This window comes from Phodopus roborovskii, unplaced genomic scaffold (genome assembly GCF_943737965.1).
Source record: "Phodopus roborovskii unplaced genomic scaffold, PHOROB, whole genome shotgun sequence".
NCBI lineage: Eukaryota > Metazoa > Chordata > Mammalia > Rodentia > Cricetidae > Phodopus > Phodopus roborovskii.
In genome coordinates this window covers 1,060,584-1,081,132 of record NW_026125554.1, presented here as the reverse complement: position 1 = coordinate 1,081,132, position 20,549 = coordinate 1,060,584, and the positions used below count along the sequence as shown (strand labels likewise).

Sequence of the window (20,549 nt, the reverse complement as noted above, 5' to 3'; positions counted from 1 at the left end):
TGCAGTAGGTTAGAGGGTCCAGCAAGGATGAATATGAGTGGTAGCTAAGCAGAAAAGGGCCTCTGGCTATTGCTGTGTCTGTGAGACTAGTGCACAGGGTTAAGCTATGTGTCCAAGAAGGGCCCTGAGTTGAGATTAGTGTCATTTTAAGTCACCAAGAGCCTACTGTGTACAAGCCTCTTCTCTCACAGAGCTTAGTCTTGAGGGGCCCCATGGATAGACCAGGAGAACTTAGTCACAGGTGGGATTTGTGTGGTGGTTACACGGAAGAAGGCTAAGATTAGGCCTTGGCAGTGGCCAGGCAGTTCTAAATTCCACCCTTGGAGTGTCTTGTGCTCCTGGGCACATGGAGGTACTGTGGGGTTACACATGCTGTTTAGTCACAGACATGTCTACCCTCAGCTAATGACAGACACTCTATAGTGGTCTTGGAGGCTACATGATCCCAATGAGCCATCAAGAGCAGTTTCTTGAGGGTTCAGGGCCTCAGGAACTTAGCTGTGAGAGCTACCAGTCATAGAGATTCTGGTATCAGGGTGACCTACACATTTGCCACCACCCATACATATCCTAAGGGAGGTGGGATGGGGTGAGTGGGGCATTACCAGGTGAGGACCTGATAGCCCAGGCCTTGAGGGAGAGGTCAAGGCTCCAGGCTCCCATTTTCCTTGTGGCCATCTCCCTGACCATGGCCTCTCTAGTAAAGAAGGTCTTGCACACCCTCCTAGTGCCAGGAGGGCTAGGGCAGGAAGATTGCAGTTACAAGTCAACCTGGTCTGCACAGCCAGACTAAAGCAAAAGGCTGAAGATAGCCTCAGTAGCAGAAGTGTCATGAGCCTCTCCAGCCCCCTGGGTTGGGGAGACAGACACTTCCAACCACACGCTCACAGTGTCACTTTCCCAAAATGTGTGCTTGCATATCAGTAGCTTTACTCAGATAAATAAAATAGTTCATGTGTCTTTAATCCCAGCAGCACTCAGGAGGTAGACAGGTGGATCTCAGTGAGTTCGAGGTCAGTCTGGTCTACAAAGCTACACAGAGAAACCTGTTTTGGGGGGAGGGGGGCATGTTCATATGTCAGGGTTGACAGCAGGTAGAACAAGGAGACCATCCAGTGATGTCAGCCAGACATGGGACCTCCACAATAAGGAGACCCTCCATTTCATTTCCTTCCCTCCCAAGACAGCATCTCACTGTGTACTTGGCCGGCCACAAATATCCTCTTGCCTTTGCCTCTCAAGTACAGGGATTAAAGGTAAATGGCACTTTTAAAGGTAAATGTCTGGCTATTTTTATTTTTAATTCATGCTACATATATGGGTTGCCTGAAGGAGTCAATGAATCCACTGGAGCTGGAGTTACAAGCTATTGTAACATTGGTGCTGGTCAGATCCTGCAAAGCCATGTGTGTTTCAACCACTGAGCTGTCTCCAGTGCCTGTGCTGGGGATTATCTCTTGCCACTGACCATGTCCTCAGCCCCCACTGGGCATCCACCCCTGAGCCAGGCCTATTTTTACTTTTATTTTGAGGTAGGATCTCACAACATACAAGTTGGCTTTGAAATAATCCTGCCTCATCCTCCCAAGTAGCTGGAGTAACAGGCTTGGACCACAGGTTGAATAGGTTTTTTCTTGTTTGGACCGTAAAGTGTATGGGGCCTCAGGGTTGTGGCTTCTTCCTAGGCCCAGGTTGCCTTCTGTTCCCAGCCAGGCTCTTGAGTTCCCTGCTGAGGGCTGAGCACTTTAGCAGTCCCCTGTAGGTGACAGTTACTATTGCTGATGTGGGGATTTGGGGACACATGTAGGCAGACCATGGCACAGGTAAGTTGCCTTTTGTGAATGATGGAATTTTTGCTCAATGAGATGAAGGGTATACCTGAACTCTTTAATTCTGTGATCCCCGCTTTAAGGGTGCTGTGTGGTCCTCATGGGCTGCTTGCTTTCCTGGACTTATTTCTCCCCTAGCAAATAGGACTGTCAGTCATCTTTCAGGGCACTGGGAAGCACCCACTCCATGTCTGGGGCAGGGATTATGTCCAGCCTAGAGGATATGAGGAGGACAGAGATGAGCCTTTACATACAGGACCTGATCCCCAAGAACTCTGCCCCCAACCCTAGCTGGGGCCTACAGTAGCTCTTGACAAGGGAGTGTCAGACCCAGGGGGAAAGGAATACAAGGACAATTGTTAAGACAGGCCAGGCCCAGGATGGGGCAGGGGCCTTTCCAGCGCCACCCCTCACCTTTGAGGATGGGATGTTGAGACAGAAGCCAGAAGGTGAGACCTTGATATGAACAAGCCCTGGGGCAGGGTAAGGGAAATGCAAAGATGGGCATGGCGGTTTACACCTGTAACCTATCATTCAGGAGCAGGAGGTACAAGTTCATTCTTAGCTACATGTTAAGTTAGAGACCAGCCTGGGCTATATGTAGTTCTGTTAACACTAGATAAGGAATAAATTATAAAAAGGCTAGAGTCTCAGCCAAGAGCTTTGGAGACCACTTTAGGGGGAACTACCTACAAGGCAGCCCTCCTGGGGCCTTCCCTTCTCCGAGGCTCATGTGCCTCTGTCTGATTACAGCGCTTGTGGATTGTCTGCTAGAGAACTCTCCCAGCCCTGTTCTGCCCTGCTGTATAGTCACCTGAAAACCACTGTCTCCCCTCTGCACAGTAAAGGTGTCTCCCATCTCCTGTCTTCCACATCCTGCCATGGCTACCTACACTTTCCCAATCTTTCCTGTTTATTTTGAAGCTATCTCTCTCTCTAGCCCAGCGGCCCTTGAGCTCTTGAAGCTCCTGATGAGATGACAGGTGCATCCCGCAGCTGCTGGTGACATTGTGTGTCTGATGTGAGGTAAAATTAAGATTTCCAACATGCTAGGTGAGCCCCAGCCTCAGCTCTGAGGTCTATAAACAGCTAGGCCTCCAGTTTGTTACATACCTGAGGCTGACCTTGAACTCCTGATCCTCATTCCCTGGCCTCCACACCACCTCCAATTTATCTCCTGGGTCACCCTTGCAGCCAGAGCCACCTACCTTCCCAACTTTGAGGGAGGACCCAATCACTCTGGGAACAATAGTAAATCTGACTTTTGTATTAAATTAGTTTATTGGATTTCAGTCAAACACAGCCAGGTAAGGATAGAGCTTGGAAATTGGGAACCCCAATGTAACATACTGACACATTGTAACCCCTAACCCTGCCAGGAGTGCACCTCTCCTGTCTTAATGACTCTAAAGGCACTTGGATTTTGATGGTTGTTTTGAGGGGCCCCAGGGGTTACCATAGCAACAGGGCCTAAGAGGATGCTCCAGGACCAAAGGGTTCAGTCCTATCCAGCTCAGGGATGGAGTATGGAAATGCCGCTTCACTCAGTCACTTGTGTCCTGTTGACCAGTTTGTGTGTGATGCAAAGGTTGGGAAGGGCAGGACCAAAAGGTCCCCATGTTCCCAGCCAAGTTCAGACCAACCAAGCTTGGTCTGAGTCTTTGATTGCATGAAGCTGCCTTTCCATATAGATAGAGTCAGGAGGGCTCTGTGAGGCCTGGCCTCAGCTTATAGGCTATAAGCTCAGATATGTTCTGTATAGGAAGAAGACACCAAGGGGCCCAGTGGACCACAGATGTCACAATTAGACAGGTTAAGAGGACTGCAGACTCTTAATGAATATCCAGAGTCTATTGTTCCTTCCTTCAACAATGCCCTAAATGAAGGAGCAGAGGTGGATGCCAGGGAAGGAACCTGGTTAGATAGGCTACCAGGTTGGAGCCCCTGCTGCGCCCGCCACAGGGCAATGACATCTGCAGAGCAGCAGAATGGATGTGGTTGGCCTGTTTATAGGCACTCCTGGTCCCAGGGCAGCCACTCCTCCAGAAAGTAGATGTCCAGTTCAGCTAGGCAGGGCGGAGGGATCTCTAAGAGACGGGGACATGGCTTCTCCTGGCAGCTGGAAGTTCCTGGTGGGGAATGGGGCTCCCACGGTGACTCTAGCCACTCAGCAGGGCCGGGGCCAGCCCGTTGACCATTGGTTGAGTAGCAGTGAATAGGAGCTAGGCCACTGCATGCCCTGTCCTCCCAAGGTCCCTGCAGCCTTGGGCCCTGTGTATGCCCAATTGTGTCACTGTGAGCTGAAGAGGCACCCACTGTAAGTGCTGTGTCTGTCCAGTGTCCCCAGGTGCCTCCCACCATAAGCATTTGGGGAACCTGACTGCTAAGTAGGGACTTTCAGGCCACAGGGCTTTTGCCACCTGCTTAGGGAACCTTGGGCCCTGAGTGTCCCCAGCCACTTTAAGTCCAACCCTGCAGCCACAGCAGAGGGGGAAAAGACAAGTTGAAACTGTTAGAAAATACTTCAGGAACTGCAAAAGGTGTGATCTGCTCAAAAACAGTCCTGTAGATGTCTACAAAAATGAAGTTCTGCCTGTGAGCTGGCTTACAGTCGCCATGCTTAGCCCCTGGGTAAAACATATGCATAGGTGGAAATTATCTGGGACTGGATGAAGGTCCAAGAGGTTCTCCCACCAACCCACCATGGGGCTAGCTCAGATCATCTTCATGTTAAACTTGCGCGCGCCACCCTGGCCCGCTGTGGCTGCGGGACCGTCCACCTTGCGGAAGGAATATTCTACAGAGAAGTTGTTCTTGTGCTGCCCACGGCCGCGACTCCACACAAAGAGCAGCAGGAAGCAGAAGAGGACCACGCCCAGGAAGGTGATGCACCCCATGGCAGTAGACACCAAGATGGTGGTGAGGTCCAGTGGGAACCGGACCCCCACCTGGGTCTCGTTGTGCCCATCGCCCTGGGTCCGGTTGGCAGCCAGCTGGACAGTCAAGGTGGCAAAATACGTGTCATTACCTCCGGCGTTGCTGGCCACGCACGTGTAGGTGCCACTGTCCTGGGGCCGCGTGTCTGTGACAGCCAATGTACCCCCAGGCAGCACGCGTGCCCGGCCCCGGCTGGCAGCTGTCACCATTTGGTGCTGGGGTGTCACCCAGGCCACCGTGGGCGTGGGCTCGCCCTCAGCACGACACAAAAAGCGCACGTCGTCCCCCTCTGTGGCAGTCACATGTTGCAGCCGCCTTTCCCGGATCTTGGGCTTGCGACACACAAAGTACTCAAAGAGCACAGAGTCCGGGAGGTTGTGCAGGGCATCACCACGCACCTCGGCAGGGCTGGCACAGGCGGGGAGCCTGCCGTCAAAGTTCAGGGTCTTTCGCCTCTGCACAATCCACAGCAGGCGACAGTCGCAGGCCAGCGGGTTGCCGTCCACGCGCAGCGTCTCGAGTGTGTTCACCGAATGGAATGTGTTTTCCTCCAATGTGGACAACAGGTTGTCCGAGAGGTTGAGCAGGCGAATCTGTCGCAGCCCCACAAAGGCCTGGGGCTCTATGACAGCCAGCAGGGCCCCAGCTAGGTGCAGCTCACGCAGGCGCACCAGATCCCGGAATGAACCCCTGGGCACCGTGCTGATGGGGTTGTGCGACAGGTTGAGGCATGTGAGGTGAGCCTGCTGTCGCAGCGCAGCGGCCGGCACAGCCGTGATGTTGGTGTGTGTGATGGACAGCGATGTGAGGTTCAGCCCACGAAGGCTGCCCGGGGCCACCTCCTCCAGCAGCGGCCAGTTGTCGATCTCCAGATGTGAGAGACCTGGAAGCTTCTGGAAGTTCTGATCCTCCAGCGCAGCGATGGCCAGGTGGCGCAGACGCAGTGTGCCCAGGCCCCGCAGGTGGCCCAGCGACTCGGGAGACAGCGACGTGAGGTTGCAGCGCTCCAGGGTGAGCTCAGCCAGCCCCAGCAGCCCAGCAAAAGCCCTGCGGGAGATGAACACCAGGTCATTGTCACCCACCTCCAGCCTCCGTAGGCTACGCAGGTCCTGGAAGCTGAAATCCAACAGGATGACCAGCTTGTTCTCGCTCAGGTCCAGCAGCGTGAGGCTGTCCAGGTGCGTAAACACACCAGGTGGAATGAGCTTCAGCTGGTTGCCACGGAGACGCAGGATGCGCAGGCGAGGCAGGTTGGCAAAGGCCCCAGGCTCCACATGGGCGATCACATTGTGGTTGAGGTCCAACTCCTCCAGGGTGGGCAATGACGCCAGGTCCCCGGGGTTCAAGCAGCGGATGCGGTTGCGGTTGAGCTCCAGCAGACGTGTCTCAGCCGGAATGCCCTCGGGAATGGCGGTCAGCCGGCGGCGTCCACAGGCCACTGTGCGGGTGGACGCAGAGCATTCACAGCGCGCTGGGCAGCCAGCGGCCAGGGGAGGCACCATGGGCAGCAGCAGCAGGTGCAGGCCCAACACAGGCAGCCAGCAGGTCATGGTGTAGGGTCTGGGCCTAGGGCCACTCCAGCATCGTCCAGGACACCTGGAATGGGAAGGGGCAACATGACATCATTATCCACGCCCACACCCAGAGATGCTGACTCATGATAGCCCACCCAGGAAATCTCTAAACTGATACCCATAGTGACAGTATACATGACAGAAACCCACAGGCCACTGACAGACAGCAGAAACACAGAATGGGTCATCCACACAAGTATTAATTCCTCAGCCATGAAAGGGAGCTCTGAGATGTCACAGGGGACACTGCTCAGTGTGAGACAAGCTCACAAAAAACTCAGTGGGATCCCACACAACACTCAGAACAGGTGGATGAGATTAAAAAAACAAAAAACAAGCTTTCTTGTAGCCCAGGCTAGCTTCAATCTCATTATGTAGCCAAGACTAACTCCTTAAAGATGGAGGCAGAGCTGTGTAATACCCGAGCCTCAGAACCTAAGAGAGACAGGAAGGACCCTGCCCATGACTGAGTATGCCAGGCCTAGTGGACACCCTGTGTTTGGCTTTCTGGAGTACAGAATTGTGACAGAGGACACCTTCCTCCATGACACCCAGCTGATGACCTGTGGTTGTGGGTATTCTAGTCTAGAATGTCGGAAAGGCCAGGGCAAAGGCCCTGACTCCAGGTAGGGATAGAAGGCCAGAGTGGGTGGGAGGCTAAAGCTCCAAAGATGCTGAGACTTCCTGCAGTGCCTACATGGTGAGCTGGACCAGGGTTTCTCCCAGGCAGCCTGACTATCCCAGGCCCAGGGGTTGGGATTGGGGTGGGACAGCTGGACTGGACTGCCTGGCCTCTTTTCCACCACGGCTTCCCATCTGCCAGGCAGCTATTTATAGCATGTTAGCAGCTGAAGCCCCCCAGTCAAGACCTCTCAGTCTGTGCTAGCCTGCCTGTCTTCTCAGTGTTCCACAGAGCAGACTGGTAGTGCTGATGACCGAGTATGCCAGGCATGTGAGGAAGAGATTGGAAGGCACAGGTGCAGGTGCAAAGGAGAAGCCCCCGGTGAGGGGCTGGGGGTGTGGTCAGGGTGGAGCCCTGCCTAGAATCTTGCCTTCCCTTGTCTTTCTATGGTATGTGTTCACACATGGGGAGCCCAGTGTGGGATGCAGTCTTTTGCATTCATTCTCCACTTTTGGAGATAGGGTCTCTCAGTGGGACCCAAAGTCTGCTGATTGGGCTAGGCTGTCCAGCCAGGATCCCTAGGGTGCTGAGAAGTGCTAGCTTCTCAAGTGAGTGGTAGGGACTTGAACTCAGATCTGGCTTGTGCCACAAGCACTTCATGACTGCGTCATCCCCATCACCTGGCTCACAGCCTTCTGCAAGCCACACAAGTGCTCACTCCTTGAACCCGAGCCCTCACTGGTGTTTTTGGTTTGGTTTTGTTTTTTGTTTTTTTGTTTGTTTTTTGAGATGGGACAGCAGGTAGCTCAGGGTGGCCTGGAACTATCTATGTGGGTGGTCTTGAACACCTATTCCTCCTTGTTTCTGCCTCCAAGTATCTAGGCTGTAAAAGAAACTCCAGTTCTGATAACGCCATGAACTGACAATCTGGAGTCTCTCTGGTCACTGCCACTGAACCACAGCCTCCCTGCACGGTCCCTGATGGCCCCTGAACCCTCTCTAGTCCTGGCTTGTCAGAACTTAGCTACCAGATGCCTTCAGGGCACTGGCAAGTACTTTCTCTATAATTACTCCTCCACACAGGGACAGCAGTGTTCTTGAGCCAGCCCAGCAGGGGCCACTCAAAAGGTGACCTAGTTTTTCAACTCTAACCTCTCCTGGCAGGCCTGGCCCTGTCATCTCCTCTGCAGGGTGTGTTAGAAAAGCTACAAATGGGGGAGGGGAGTGGGCAGCTATCGGAAGCAACTTTCAGCTCTCCAACTTGGACCCTTCCCCATATTACTGTGTGCCCGTAGGAACGTGTTTGCTCTCTCTGGGTATTTGCTGAGGCTGAGGTAGGAGCTTGATGGTAGTCAAGGTTCCTCAGTCTACATCCCCATCTGGTTACTCTCAGGTGACAGGGATGGATGCTGGATGTCCCAGGCAAGAGCAAACCCTCTTTGGGCCTCTGAAACCCTGAGCATACTGTAGTGGCAGAAAGCTCCAGATCCCTGGTCTCTGATGATGTGGGGAACCGGAATTCGGGGCAGGAGTCCTGCCACTGGGACACTGGGATGAGGTTCCTGGTGTTGATGAAGACAGGGAGAGGGGTTCGTGGGCACTGGGAAGTGGGGTTGTGGGATGCACAGAGTTGGATGGGCTGGTTTCTCTGTCCCTTCTCTTCACCTCCAGAGCAGGGCAAGCGTGGCTCTGGCAGGCCTTGCCCTTCTCTCCCATTCCCCCTTCCTTGCTAAATCTTTAGATCACATTTCCAAAGCTTGCCACCAAGGTCTTGGCCACTTCCTCCTCCTGAGGCTGACCATCAAGGTCCAGCTATCAACAGCAATCAAAAGCCCTACTTTGGCTCACCTAATTAACATGCCCAGTCAATACAGACCACCTCATCCTAACACGGAGTTTCTCCTTGTACCTTTATAAACTGCCATTTTCCTGTGAGCCACCTCTGTTTCATCTCTATCCAGAGGCAGCTCTTTGTCCCTCTGGGACAAATAGCACTTCCCTGTCTCCCTTGTCCCCTTCCCCTCCTCTCCTGTCCTCTATCTCCTGTGTCCCTTATCCCTGCCCTCTGTCCCTCTGGGGCAAACATATCTCCTTCGTGCTGAGAACTTGGTCTGGGGGCGTAGGGGTCCTGGGCTGATGACACCAATCCTTTCACCCTCTGTGGCCTGCGGAGAGGGACACCCGTGAAACCATCTCTGTGGATTCTGAGACATAATCCCCCTGCCTCAGTCTCCCAAGTGTTGACAAGTGTGAGGCCATAGGACTGGATAAATGGTCATCTTTTGTCCTCCTATGTGAATCACCCTGGACTCCCCTCAATCCCACTCTGCTCCAGGGACAGAGGTCCATCTCTGGTGTCTCCCAGATAGCTCTTCAAATCCCAGGCTCACACCTGGCAGCTCCCAGCTGTCCTGGTTCCTCTGTCTGACACAGGCAGAAAAGTGAGTGCTTTGCTCAGCCCCCACAGACACCCCACCAGGTGCTGTCAGCTCTGTCAAAAAATAAAAAGATATCCCAAACCTACTGGGAGCAGTGTCACACACCCGTTATGTTACCCCAGTGCCCCAGAAGCTGAGGCAGGAGGATTGTGAATTTCAGGACAACATGTAACTTAGTAAGACTCTCTCTCAAAATAAAAAAAGTGAAAGGAGCTGGAGAAATAACACAGTGATTAGAGTTCCTGATGGTCTGCTGGGTTCAGGGCCCACTACCCATGTGGGGACTCAACCCCTTGTCACTGTTTGCAGGGACCCAACTCCCTCTTCTGGTTTCTTGGGACACTCAACATGTGGTGCCATCAGACATGCAGGTAACATACTGCACATATAAAATAAATAAATAAACCTGGGGAAGAAATTAGCCAAGCATGGTGGTGCATTCCTTTAATCCCAGCACTCAGGAGGCAGAGGTAGGTGTATCTCTGTGCGTTCAAGGTCAGCCTGGCTTACAGAGTGAGTTCTAGGACAGCCAGGGCTACACAGAGAAACCCTGTCTCAAAAAACAAAAACAAAAAAAAAAATTAAATTAAAAAACCGTAAAACAGGAAAACAGGGCTGGAGTGTGGCTCAGGGGTGGGGCCCCACCTAGAATGCCCTACTGCGAGCCTGGGGGGTGTGGTCAGGTGTGGAACACTGGTATAGCATGAGAGATACTGGGTTCCATTCCTAACTGCAAAAATAAAGGATAAACAAAGGGACAGTTTTGTCCCCAAAGGCCCCTCTGAGGCTCTGCACCACATAATAGAAGCAGACAGCTGCCTCATGGACCAGAATCTGGAAACTTCTGGCCTGTGTCCCACCCCCATCCCATGGTGGAACCATTGATGCCACCTTTGAGAGCGCCCTCGATGGACTTTAGGGGTCTGGCAAGCCCTTGTGAATCCATGGAAGGAAGAGCCAAGCCTATGGCTTCAAGGACACAACTCATTAATATGCATGAGGAATCACTGCAGTGGCCTTGCCTGGGCCTGGGAACCTGGGCCCTGCTATGCAGGGTCCAGCCTGCCCAGTCACTGTTCTCCCAACCCACAGTCTCCACGAGAACCCCAGAGCCTCTTAATACCTATAACAAACACCTCTAACTCAAACCTCCATCATTCCAAAAGGGACCCCCAGCTCCATGAGCTGTCATCCCTTTCCCTCTCCAGTCCCTGGGAATCCACAAATCTGCGACATTTTCTATCCTATTGAGGAGTTCCATATATGGTGGCCGGCTGCCTCCCATCTCTGTCGCTCACTGAGGATGAATGGACAGAAAAAATTTGAACCAATCAGATGAAGGTTTGGAAAACTTTCTGGAAGGAGGTGAGTCTGAGGCTGCAGGGCCAGGGATGGCCAGCGCCGTGGAGGAATACATAGCAAGAGAATGGTATGGTCAGAAGTACACTTGACAACCTGAGCTCCATACTTGGGATCCCCTGGTGGAAGGGGATCCCCAACAGTTGTTCTAACTGCCACATGAATATTCACATATGCACATGCAGAGCCCAGGGCCAGGAACCTGCTCAACCATGCCTCTGTGGGCAGACGCTCATCTCTCTTAGAGACTCAGTTTCCCATTTTGCTGGACGACAAACAGGACTCCTGGGCTGAGGTATGAAGGAAAACTCAGCCTAGAAGCTTCTCCATGGGCTGGCTTGCTTCTAGACATTTCCACAGGGTGCTACCTAGGTTAGGAGTAAGTCTCCAACTCACTCATTCAATAAGCACTTAGTGGATGCCTAGGGTTTGCCTGGTACTATTCTTGGCCCTGGGGACAGGCCACTTCCTGTGTTGGCAAGACCCCACCAATGAGGACTGTCCTGGTTTCACTGACACCCAGGGTCACCTCAAAGTTGTCAGAGGAAGGCAAGCAGAAAGACACTGGCTCACAGGGAGAAAGGGGGCAGGAGCCAAGGGATGCAGGGCCTCTGGACAATGAGGCTAATGGGGATCAGTGCTTTTTGGACCAGCCTCAGATCTGCTTGGGTCTGAGGAGGACATGTGTTCCTGTGGCATGTTGTGGCTTCTTCCAGCAGCTTGAGTGACATCACTAGGGCCACTATGATTTGGAGGAGGGAGTGTATGTGGCCTGGCAGCTGGGTACTATTTCCTGTTGCTGAAGGACCCACCCTGGGGTCTGACATCTGCCGAAACCATGCTGTGGGGACCTGCTAGAGGCCCCCAAGAGCATCCTGGGAAGTGGAGGCCTCTCCTCCCCAACTCTCTCTGGCTACAGAATCTGGGGGGAATTTGACAAGTGTTCAGTCCAAAGGGAGACAGAGGGTCTCCCTAGCAACTAGTCCCCTTGTAGGCCACAAGACACTGAGGCCTGTCCTGGGAAGGGATGAAGTTGTATGGTTGGGGGAGACAGGCTCCTGTCCATCACCAATGGGTGCCCCCACAGCAAAAATAGTACAGGGACGAAGTGGGGCAAGGCACCATTCCACAAACGCCCTCCTCTCTGAGTGCACTTCTGGGGACGCTCTCCCAGCCCCCACCTCTAGGGCTGGTGCATTCTCTTGTCCTAGATCTAGGTCCTCCTGGGGCTTTTAATCCATGGCAATTCATTAAAGCTCTAATTAGCCTCCCATCTGCCATGGGTCCCTGTCCACTGTTTTAGAGGGCAGGGGGCCTCCTGACCCAATTTCTTTAGTAGCTTGTGCCTGAGCGGAGTAGTGGACTCCCCACTACCCACCACAGCAGAAAGTAGAGGAAGCTTCTCAATTTGTAAACATTTGAGCCCCTAGTGTATACTGTTGCTCACCTGCTCGCCCTGAGAGCAGAAATGGCAGCATTCCAGGGAAGAGGGAAAAGGAGACTGGAGGTCAGAGTAAACCCCAGATCACTCACCTGACATTGGAATTCCAGTGTCACCCCAGCTGTGTTTCTACTAAACCCCAACTCTTCAGTGTTCTCAAGATTGACAGGGGAGGTGGTGGGCGGCTCACCCTGGCTGCCCACACCCCTGCCCTGAAGGTTGCGGGGGAAGTTCTGCTAAAAGGCTTCCTACCTGGTGAGTCGATAGTGACTCAGGAGTGCCCTGGAATGACAGCCCTGTGGGTAGAGGCACAAAAACCTCAGCTTTGGGACCTTGTGTGCTCCTACCCTTCGAGGTGTGATCACAGCCTAGCTGCATCTGGGGGTGGATGGCAGCAGCAGCCACCCCCACTCTACAGATGGAAACACTGAGGCTGGCCACGCATGCACGCTGCACAGGCTCTGATGATACCCCATCATGGTGTTTGATCCTGGGGTGGAGGTGGTTGCCTTGATGGAGTGTCAATTATAGGAAGGAACCAGGGACAGAAGAGCAATTTGCAGGCTAAGGGGACCCCCACTTAGCTCCCCACCCTATCCTGGATGCCTTCTTCCTCGGTATACCCCACCTCACTTGGGTGTCTGTGTGACGGGGACGGACAGGGGTTGCCTGACATTATTGAAGGGGCTTCTGCCTGGAAGGGAAGAGGCCAGAGCTACCCTCTACCTCCTGTCATTCACCCCTTCACACCCTTCTTACAACCTTTGTTTCCTGGATGCCTCCTCCACGGAGCCCTCTCAGGTTACCCTCAAGCCTAACATACCTGTTCTTGCTAAAAAGTCCCCACCAGATTCCAAGTTCCAACAGCCCTCCCCACCACCAAACTGCAGGCATAAGAGGGGAGGGGGCCTCAGGCATGGCCTGTGCCCTGAGTGCCCCCCAAGAAGCTGCCTGGCACCAACACAGGTTCCCAAATGCATCAGACCCCCAAGTTCTGAGTCCTCCCCATTGGGAGGAGGGACACCTGTGTCTTAGGAACTCAGGCATTGGGAAACCTCACTCATAAGGTGGGGTGGGAACACGAACCTGTGGCCAACTGGAACCCAATGCGTGTGTTTCTTAACTTGTTGAATGGGGCCCAGTGGCCTCACTGGCCAGGGCCCAGGACCCAGGGGACAACAGGCCTGGCCTCTGGGATGGGATGGACAGACCCCCCACAACCCTGGCTGCTACCAGGACACATGCCGGAAGAGTGGGGGGGTCTGCCTAGCACTCCAGTCCCTCCTCACGGGATCGGGACCCCAAATATGAGCGAGTCCTGCGTGCAGACCCCCCCCATTCACCTCGCGTGCATCGCCCTGCACTGGCTGGCAGGGGATCGCAGGGCGCCGAGCCGCGGCTCCATCCTGGGTGTCCCCCTGCCGCAGTGCGCATCCCCATTTCGCGTCCCCCAGGGTGCTCCCGGAGATGCACCCCTCAACCCCCTCGACTCTGCATTCCCGGAGGCGGAGAGAACCCCAAAGTTTCCCGGGGGTGCAGAGAGGCTGGAGAGAAGTGAGCGAGGGGAGTCGCGGGGGCGTCCCCGGACTGCAGCGGTGTCACTCACCTGGGCGGCTCCGCCTCGGACAGGGCGCGGGGGCCGCTCGGAGCCGCCTGGAGCCGCCGCCACCGCCGCCACCGCCGCCTCCCGGGCTCCGCCGTGCGCGTCCCCGCCGCGCATTCCCGTGCGCATGGCCCGGGTGCGCGCGGGCTGCAAGGGGCGCGCGACACGTGTTGGAGCAGGTCGGGGACAAATGGGGACGAAGCCCCCCGGGCACTCCGCGTGCCTGGCACCTCCTGGTCTTCGGGGCCTCCACAGACCGTGAGTCCCGGGAAATGCTTGGGGGCTGCCCGGATTGGCAGGTTGTCCCTTTGGAACCTTCTGGAAACCACCAACTCCTCCTCTGTCCCCTCCCTCTCAGGGCAGGCCTCCACCATCTGCACCACACAGCACGTCTGCCCGATTTGCCAAATCTCATCTCTGAATGGCCTTGCTCCTCGGTGAGTTCCAAAGCCTGCCGTGGCTCCTCACTGCGCCTTTGCCTGCTTTCCTCCACCTGCCACCCGGAGCTATGGCCAATACCATGTTCCCTTCTTGCCACTCCCATGTCCCCCTCTTCCCACCACCGTGTCCCCCCTCTACCCGGAGCCTTTCCCTGCACCTGGAACCGCGGCGTGCACCTCAACACACATGGCCTGGTGTAGGTAGATGGACGCAAACATTACATAGGGGGAACATGAAGAGAACCCTGAGATGATAGGGGAGCCAGAGAGACGGCTCAGAGATTAGAGCATGGGCTGCTCTTTCAGAAGACCAGAATTTGGTTCCCAGCACCGACATGAAGGCTGTTAACTCCAACTCCAGGGACCTGACGCCCCCTTTTGGTTCATAGGTCCCCGTGTACACACACACACACACACACACACACACACACACACACACACACACACACAGTTAAAAATAAGATAATCTTTCATAACAGGGGTGAGTGTGCCTTCTGCAGAGTTTTCAGCTGGAGGACTTCCCCACTCTAAGGCTGGGAACCAGGGGCTCCCCAGTGGGAACAGGAGTTGAGGTGTGGACTGCCCCATCGGGGTTCAGGCTGTGGGATCCAGGATGTAAAAGGGGAGGAGCTGGCAGTCCCCCAGAGCTGAGGCCCAGTGAGCATCCATCCTGGGGCAGTGGCGGTGGTGGTGGTGGTGAGGGCTGGCTGTATCTGGCTAGTCTTCCCTGTATATACATGAGTTCTGGAGGCTCAGTGAGGGGTCTCCAGCTGCAGGAAGCCAGGGTCATGTCCTGCACTGTCCACCTCCCCACTGTCCTGTCTCCCCTCTGCATCCTCCAGCAGTTTATAGCAGCCTGGCATTAGCTTCACCACCTGTGACTCAAGCAGGCTCCATTCCCAGACTGTCACATTGGCCTAAGGCCCAGAAACTGCATCCTGGGAGGCCATGCACCAGGTCACTCCCCAAGCCAAGGGGTGGGAAGCTTCCTTCCAAGCCATGAAAAGTTCTAGAAAAAAAAATGACCCCCTCCCCGTATCCTTGGAGGTAGGCTCCAACTCCATGCCATGCTGTCCAGTGTGACCCCAGGCAAGTTGCATGTCTTCTCTGAGTCTCTGAGTTATGATATCCTGATTCTGTGGACTCATGGTGGAGGTATTGGTTGAGTGCCTACTGTGTGCAAAGCTCCATGGTATAGCAGCTTTCCATGGATGGGGAGAACTACAGCCAAAGCCAAAGGTGGACTCAAGTGGGGTCAGGGCCACAGTCAACTGACTGACCCCATTTGAGGTGCTGCCCTTCTTGTCTGAGTTCAGGTTTAGCACTGGAGCTCCTGAGTCTAGTGCTGCAGACTACAGCTTTAATGACTGGGGGACCCCAGGGTGCCTGGGGGCTCTGTCCAGCTTCCTCTCATTGCTCTGGAGTGGAGAGAGAGCAGGGCCAGGCTGTGGGGGAGGAGACTGGTTCCCACCTCAGGACCTTTGCACACGCTGTTCTGCTGCCTAGCAGAGCTCGTCTGCCCCGCCCGCCCCTGCTTTCTCCTGACTCACATCTCCACCCAGCCGCCTTCTGTCCCCGTTCCCAACCTCCCTGCAATTTCCCGAGATATCCTATAATTTACTCATTCCTCCTATTTATGTCTGTTCTTCCTCCTCTACCCTGCAGCATGCCCTCCCTGCAGGAACTCGGCAGCCAATAGACTTGCTCTTGAACTAGTGACATAGGTGATTGATGGAGAATTGTATGGGGGTGGTCTGAGGAGGAGAAAGTGTAGGGATTTGTGAGACCAGGCATTCTCTGCCCTCTCCTCCCAGCCAGTGTGTCACTTCCTGTCCCCCATGGGTGTCAGATGAGGACAGAGGTGTGCTTGAGCCACACATACTACTGACATTTAATAGACACTAAATGTGTGTGTAAGACCTGTGGTGTTGACAGGAGGAGGGTTGTGGGTATGGTGACCCCCAGGCCCAGCTGCTATGTGACCATGGGAGGTCTCCTGCTCTCCCTGAGCTCAATATCCTCCTCAGATTCCCCAGAGCTGCCTGTATGGGGAGGCTGGGGGGAGATATGGGGGTGTGGGGAGCTGCAGGAGGCTCATAGCCTTCCAGGCAGTGGGGCCATTAGCACCTGGTTGCCAAGGTTCCGACCACCTATGGATGGGATGTTGCCATGGAGATGGACCACCTGAGTTGCTCCAGCTGATGGGGAGCATGGGTGTGGCTTCAGGGTGTATGTTACTGCCCGGGAGGGACAGGGATGCTCAACTCAGTGTGATCTGGGGACAATGTGGGGGGGGGGGTCCCTGTGATGAGCTTTGGTGGAGACCCTGAAACCAAGGAACGAGTTTTGAAAAGAAAGCCCCATGTTTATTCCCTTCTGGATTATGATTGGTCCAGTCATGTGGCACCTTTCAAGCAAGCAAGAACAACCATACCCCCCAACTCCTGACCAGAGGGTGAGTTATCAATCACTAAGATGTAAAGCAACCTTTCCAAGTGATCTGAGCGTTCCCCTGGTTAACAAGCTCATTGCTGTGCATCCTCAGGTCAATGACAACCCTCTCTGAGCTCTAATAGCTCCATCTGTAAATTGTGAGCCATAATAATGACTCTTCAGCTTTGAGCATTCATGTGTTCACACAGCTGCCTGTGGTCAACAACAGATGTTTGAACAGTTACAGAGGGTGGTAACATTGGAACACTACCTGCCAGGAAGTTGGGAGACACAGCTCTAGGCAGAGAGGTTTGCCGGGGAAGGTAGGAGGGTCCTCCAAAGTCCTTGGTAAGTGGACTCCTGCTCCTAGAGAGAACTTACTATAAATCATTTTAAATGGCCTCTTTCTTGTTGCAGACCAGCTAGGACTACATAGAGAGACCCTGTTTCAAAACACACAGAAGCAAGAAAGGAAGAAGACAGGTGGCCTCTGGGCTCTAGAGGGACGGCTCAGTGGGTAGAGCACTCGCAGGGGACCCAGGTTCCATTCCCAGCACTCGCAGGCCAGTTCACACTGTAACATCCGTCCCGGGGATCTAATGCCAGCTTCTGACCTTCACACACATGGTGCACAGACAGACATGTATGCCACAACCCATATATAAAGAAAAGAGAACAAGAAGTGGTCCATAGGGCCAGCAGATAGCTCAGCAGGTAAGGATGCTTGTAATCAAGCATGAGGATCGGAGTTCAAATCCCCAAAATTGAAAAGCTGGGACACACACACACACACACACACACACACACACACTTGTTTTCAGACAGAGTTTCTCTGTGTAACAGTTCTGGCTGTCCTGAAACTTACTCTGTAGACCAGGCTGGCCTTGAACTCACAGAGATCCACCTTCCTCTGCTTCCCAAGTGCTGAGATTAAAGGTGTGTACCACCACTGTCCAGCATCAATTTTTTAAAAATTATACTTTATACATTTATTTTATGTGTGGGTCATGCACCCCTGTCACATGCAGAGGTCAGAGGTCAATTTGTGAGAGTCTCAGGGCAGAACTCAGGTCATCAGGTTGGGTAGCAAGTGCCCTCCCCTGTGCCACCCTACCAGCTGGGACAGACTTACTACAGCCCACATTTGAACAGGATCTAACTGTGTAGCTCAAACCAGCCTGCAGCTTGTCATCCTTCTAGCCTTAGCAGCATTCTTCAATGCTGGGACTCCAGGAGGGGCCACTAGGCCTGGCTATCTGTGAATAGTTTTTTTGTGTTTTGTTTTTCTGAGACCGTGTTGCTGTGTTACACAGGCCGGCCTCACACCTCCTTGTAGACCTCTGGGATCTGAAGAGAGCCAGGATGACAGGCATGTGTCCCTGTCTGATCCCTCATGTCCAGCTGGGGTCAGGAGGACCCCAGAGGAGAAGACTCTCTGTCCAGGTGGGGAGGGCTGCGGTCTCTGGCTTCTGTCTCCATCCTCATCCAGTGGAACCTGCTGCCTCAGAAACTAGTTGGAAATATTCCTTCTGCCTCTGGTTTCTGGAAGAATTGGGGGCATACGTTCCTTGGAAGCTTCCAGATCGATTTGATTTCTGTGGCTTGTGGAGCTGGAGATGAACTCCCCAAGGCTTGGCACTGCTCAAATTGCCCACCCCTGAGCTCCGCCCCTCTTTGGGGGAGTCTAGGCAGGGCTCCATTCCTAAGGTACACCCACAGCCCGGTGTCATTTCTGTAGGTGTGCAGATTCTGCATCTCTTGAAGGACTGAGGTAGATGAGTGGTGTCAGGTGATCCATGGGTATAGCAGCAGGGAGGCACTGGCTGGAAGGGGGACTGTGAGTGAATCTGGGACTTGTTTGATTCTAAGTTCCCCAAATGTTTGTGGATCTGGTTTCTTCCACTTTGCTCATGTCCAGGTCACAGGACAACCCATGGGAGTCAGTTCTGTCCTTTCACTGTGTGGGTCCTGGGATGGGACGCGGACGGCCAGGCTTAGCAGCAAGTGCCATTAACCATTGGGCCATCTGGCCAGCCTGCTTTGTTTTTTATATATGTAGCCCAGACTGGCCCTTGCATTGCTGTTCCTCCTGCCTCACAGGCATGTTCTACCCACTGTGGCCCTCAGCTCCCATCCCCTTCTGCCTTTGTTCTGTCCCATTGCTGCCCAGCATGGGAATGTTGGTGGTGGCCACAGGGCCTTTGTGTCTGGAAGATTTGTGTCCCTGCTGCTCAGGGTCAGCCCTGCTGGATATGGGACCAAGTGATGGCTAGAGATGGGCAAGCCTTAGGACTACAGGGTCTGCATGCTTACACACTAGAGACTTTTATTGTGTGAGAGATCTGGGTCCCCCGCTTCCTGGGGACAGCTAGAGAGCCCATGGGGAGCAGGGAGGTAACTAGGACCCCTGGAAGAGCTGCGGGGGGTTTTCTGGGACATCAAAACTCAATCCCTTGATCAACGGTCAACAGTGGTCAACAGCCCCTGGATCCTTCCTGTAGGAATCCATCTCTCATGGCCAGACTGGGTAAGGCCTCATCTGTGCAGTTCACTGAACAGAAAGCCATCTGGGCTCTTCTGGAACTGCTCCAGGGCTGGAGTAAGGCCTCCCTTTGGCTGTCTGGGATAGACCTGCCATGTGAGAAAGGAAATGTGTTTTTTCTCTGGTCCTGTTTTTTTTTTTTTTTTTTTTTTTCTTTCTGTCCCTACATCCTTAACACTCCCATTGCCTTGTAGCCAAAGACAACCTTGAACTTCTGATCCTCCAGCCTCCACATCTCAGTGCAGCAGTGACAGGATTGCGCCACCACGCCGGGTTTATATGCTGATGGGAATAGATCCCAGGGCTTGCGGCATGTAGGCAAGCACGCTATCTTCCCGCTACAGCTATAGTTCCTTTAGACTCGAACCCCACCCCGCCTGTGTCACAGTGGGGACCTAGCGGTTAGAGAAGGGCTTGGCGCCACAGAGGAGAGGGGGATGCAGAGGGAGGGGTACTGTGTTCTAAGCTGTGTGACTGTGGGAGTTCCTTTCCCTCTCTGGGTCTCGGCTGCATTATCAAAACGCAGAAAGCGGACTAAGGAAAAGGTTTTGTGCCTGACAAGACAGGTGGGGCAGGAGGGGCAGAGCTGCAGCCGATCATCCCATAGTATCTGGCCTGCTTTCCGAAGCTTCTGGAAGGTGCCAGGAGGTGGCGTCTTAGGGATGTCCTGTCGATCTGGGGTCAAACTGTGGCCTGTCTGTCGTTCCTCATCTGCAGGGCCTCTGGGCAAGGTCTCCCAAAGAGGGGCCTCTTGGCACAAGATGCACGGCCTCTCTGTGAAGACCTGGAAGCCCAGGGCCATGGTGGTGAGCACAGACACTTGCAGCAGGCCGGGTCCCTGAGCTGATGGCCCGAGCCCCCGGCTGCAGCCCCCAAACCTGCGCTGACCCAGGCCAGGAAGCTGGAAGGGCGGGATCTGGGCCGAGGTTAGGGGGCCGGTTGGCGTAGTGAACTGTGGTGGGGCGGAGGGATCCTAAGTCAGGGAGGCTGGTGGCCTGGTTCCTCCTGCTGTCACTACCCCCTCCGCCTCTTCATCTACCCTCCAACTCCTAGAGAAATATTAAATCTTCAATGTGATATTAAAAGAAAACATTTAATAGTAAATTTCTGTTTAAAATATTAAAACACTCAGATCTGGATCCTGCTCCGCAAATCCTTAGACCACTTTCTCCCATCCCAAGGTGGCAAGGGACTTTTCTGACATGTTTAACCTTTTGACTTTGTGACAGGATATTTTTGTCTTCAAAACTCACAGTCACACACCTCCAAAATCTCTTAAAAAAATAAAAATTAGGGGGCCATGGTGGCGCATGCCTTTGACCCCAGCACTC

General features: G+C 54.0%; 2 protein-coding genes across 3 annotated transcripts in view; one reads left to right on the top strand and one right to left on the bottom strand.

Annotated features, from left to right (window-relative positions):
• Dot1l (DOT1 like histone lysine methyltransferase) overlaps window positions 1–19,086 on the top strand; it is a 103,935-nt gene extending 84,849 nt beyond the window's left edge. The window contains exon 28 of the mRNA XM_051177338.1: window positions 19,071–19,086. Within this exon, the coding sequence (XP_051033295.1) occupies window positions 19,071–19,078 (8 nt within the window). The 3' untranslated portion in view covers window positions 19,079–19,086. The remainder of the gene's footprint in view (window positions 1–19,070) is intronic.
• On the bottom strand, window positions 4,338–14,173 carry Lingo3 (leucine rich repeat and Ig domain containing 3). 2 transcript variants are annotated; one of them, XM_051177339.1, is made up of 3 exons: window positions 13,807–14,173; window positions 12,453–12,496; window positions 4,338–6,362 (listed from the first exon to the last, which is right to left on the bottom strand). In XM_051177339.1, the coding sequence occupies exons 1-3, from the start codon at window positions 13,930–13,932 to the stop codon at window positions 4,544–4,546; spliced, it is 1,989 nt and encodes a 662-aa protein (XP_051033296.1). In that variant the 5' UTR covers window positions 13,933–14,173; the 3' UTR covers window positions 4,338–4,543. The 2 variants fall into 2 exon arrangements, with proteins under 2 accessions (XP_051033296.1, XP_051033298.1); XM_051177341.1 differs by lacking the exon at window positions 12,453–12,496 and having other exon boundaries at window positions 13,807–13,914.
• Window positions 19,087–20,549: the final 1,463 nt, after the last annotated feature.

Excerpts from the sequence above, each read along its gene's own strand:
- Lingo3 (XM_051177339.1), bottom strand. The coding sequence starts at position 13,932 with ATGCGCACGGGAATGCGCGGCGGGGACGCGCACGGCGGAGCCCGGGAG. Across the intron at positions 12,497-13,806 it reads TCCGAGGCGGAGCCGCCCAG|GGCTGTCATTCCAGGGCACT; the intron begins GTGAGTGACACC and ends CTCTACCCACAG. Across the intron at positions 6,363-12,452 it reads AGTCACTATCGACTCACCAG|GTGTCCTGGACGATGCTGGA; the intron begins GTAGGAAGCCTT and ends TTCCCATTCCAG.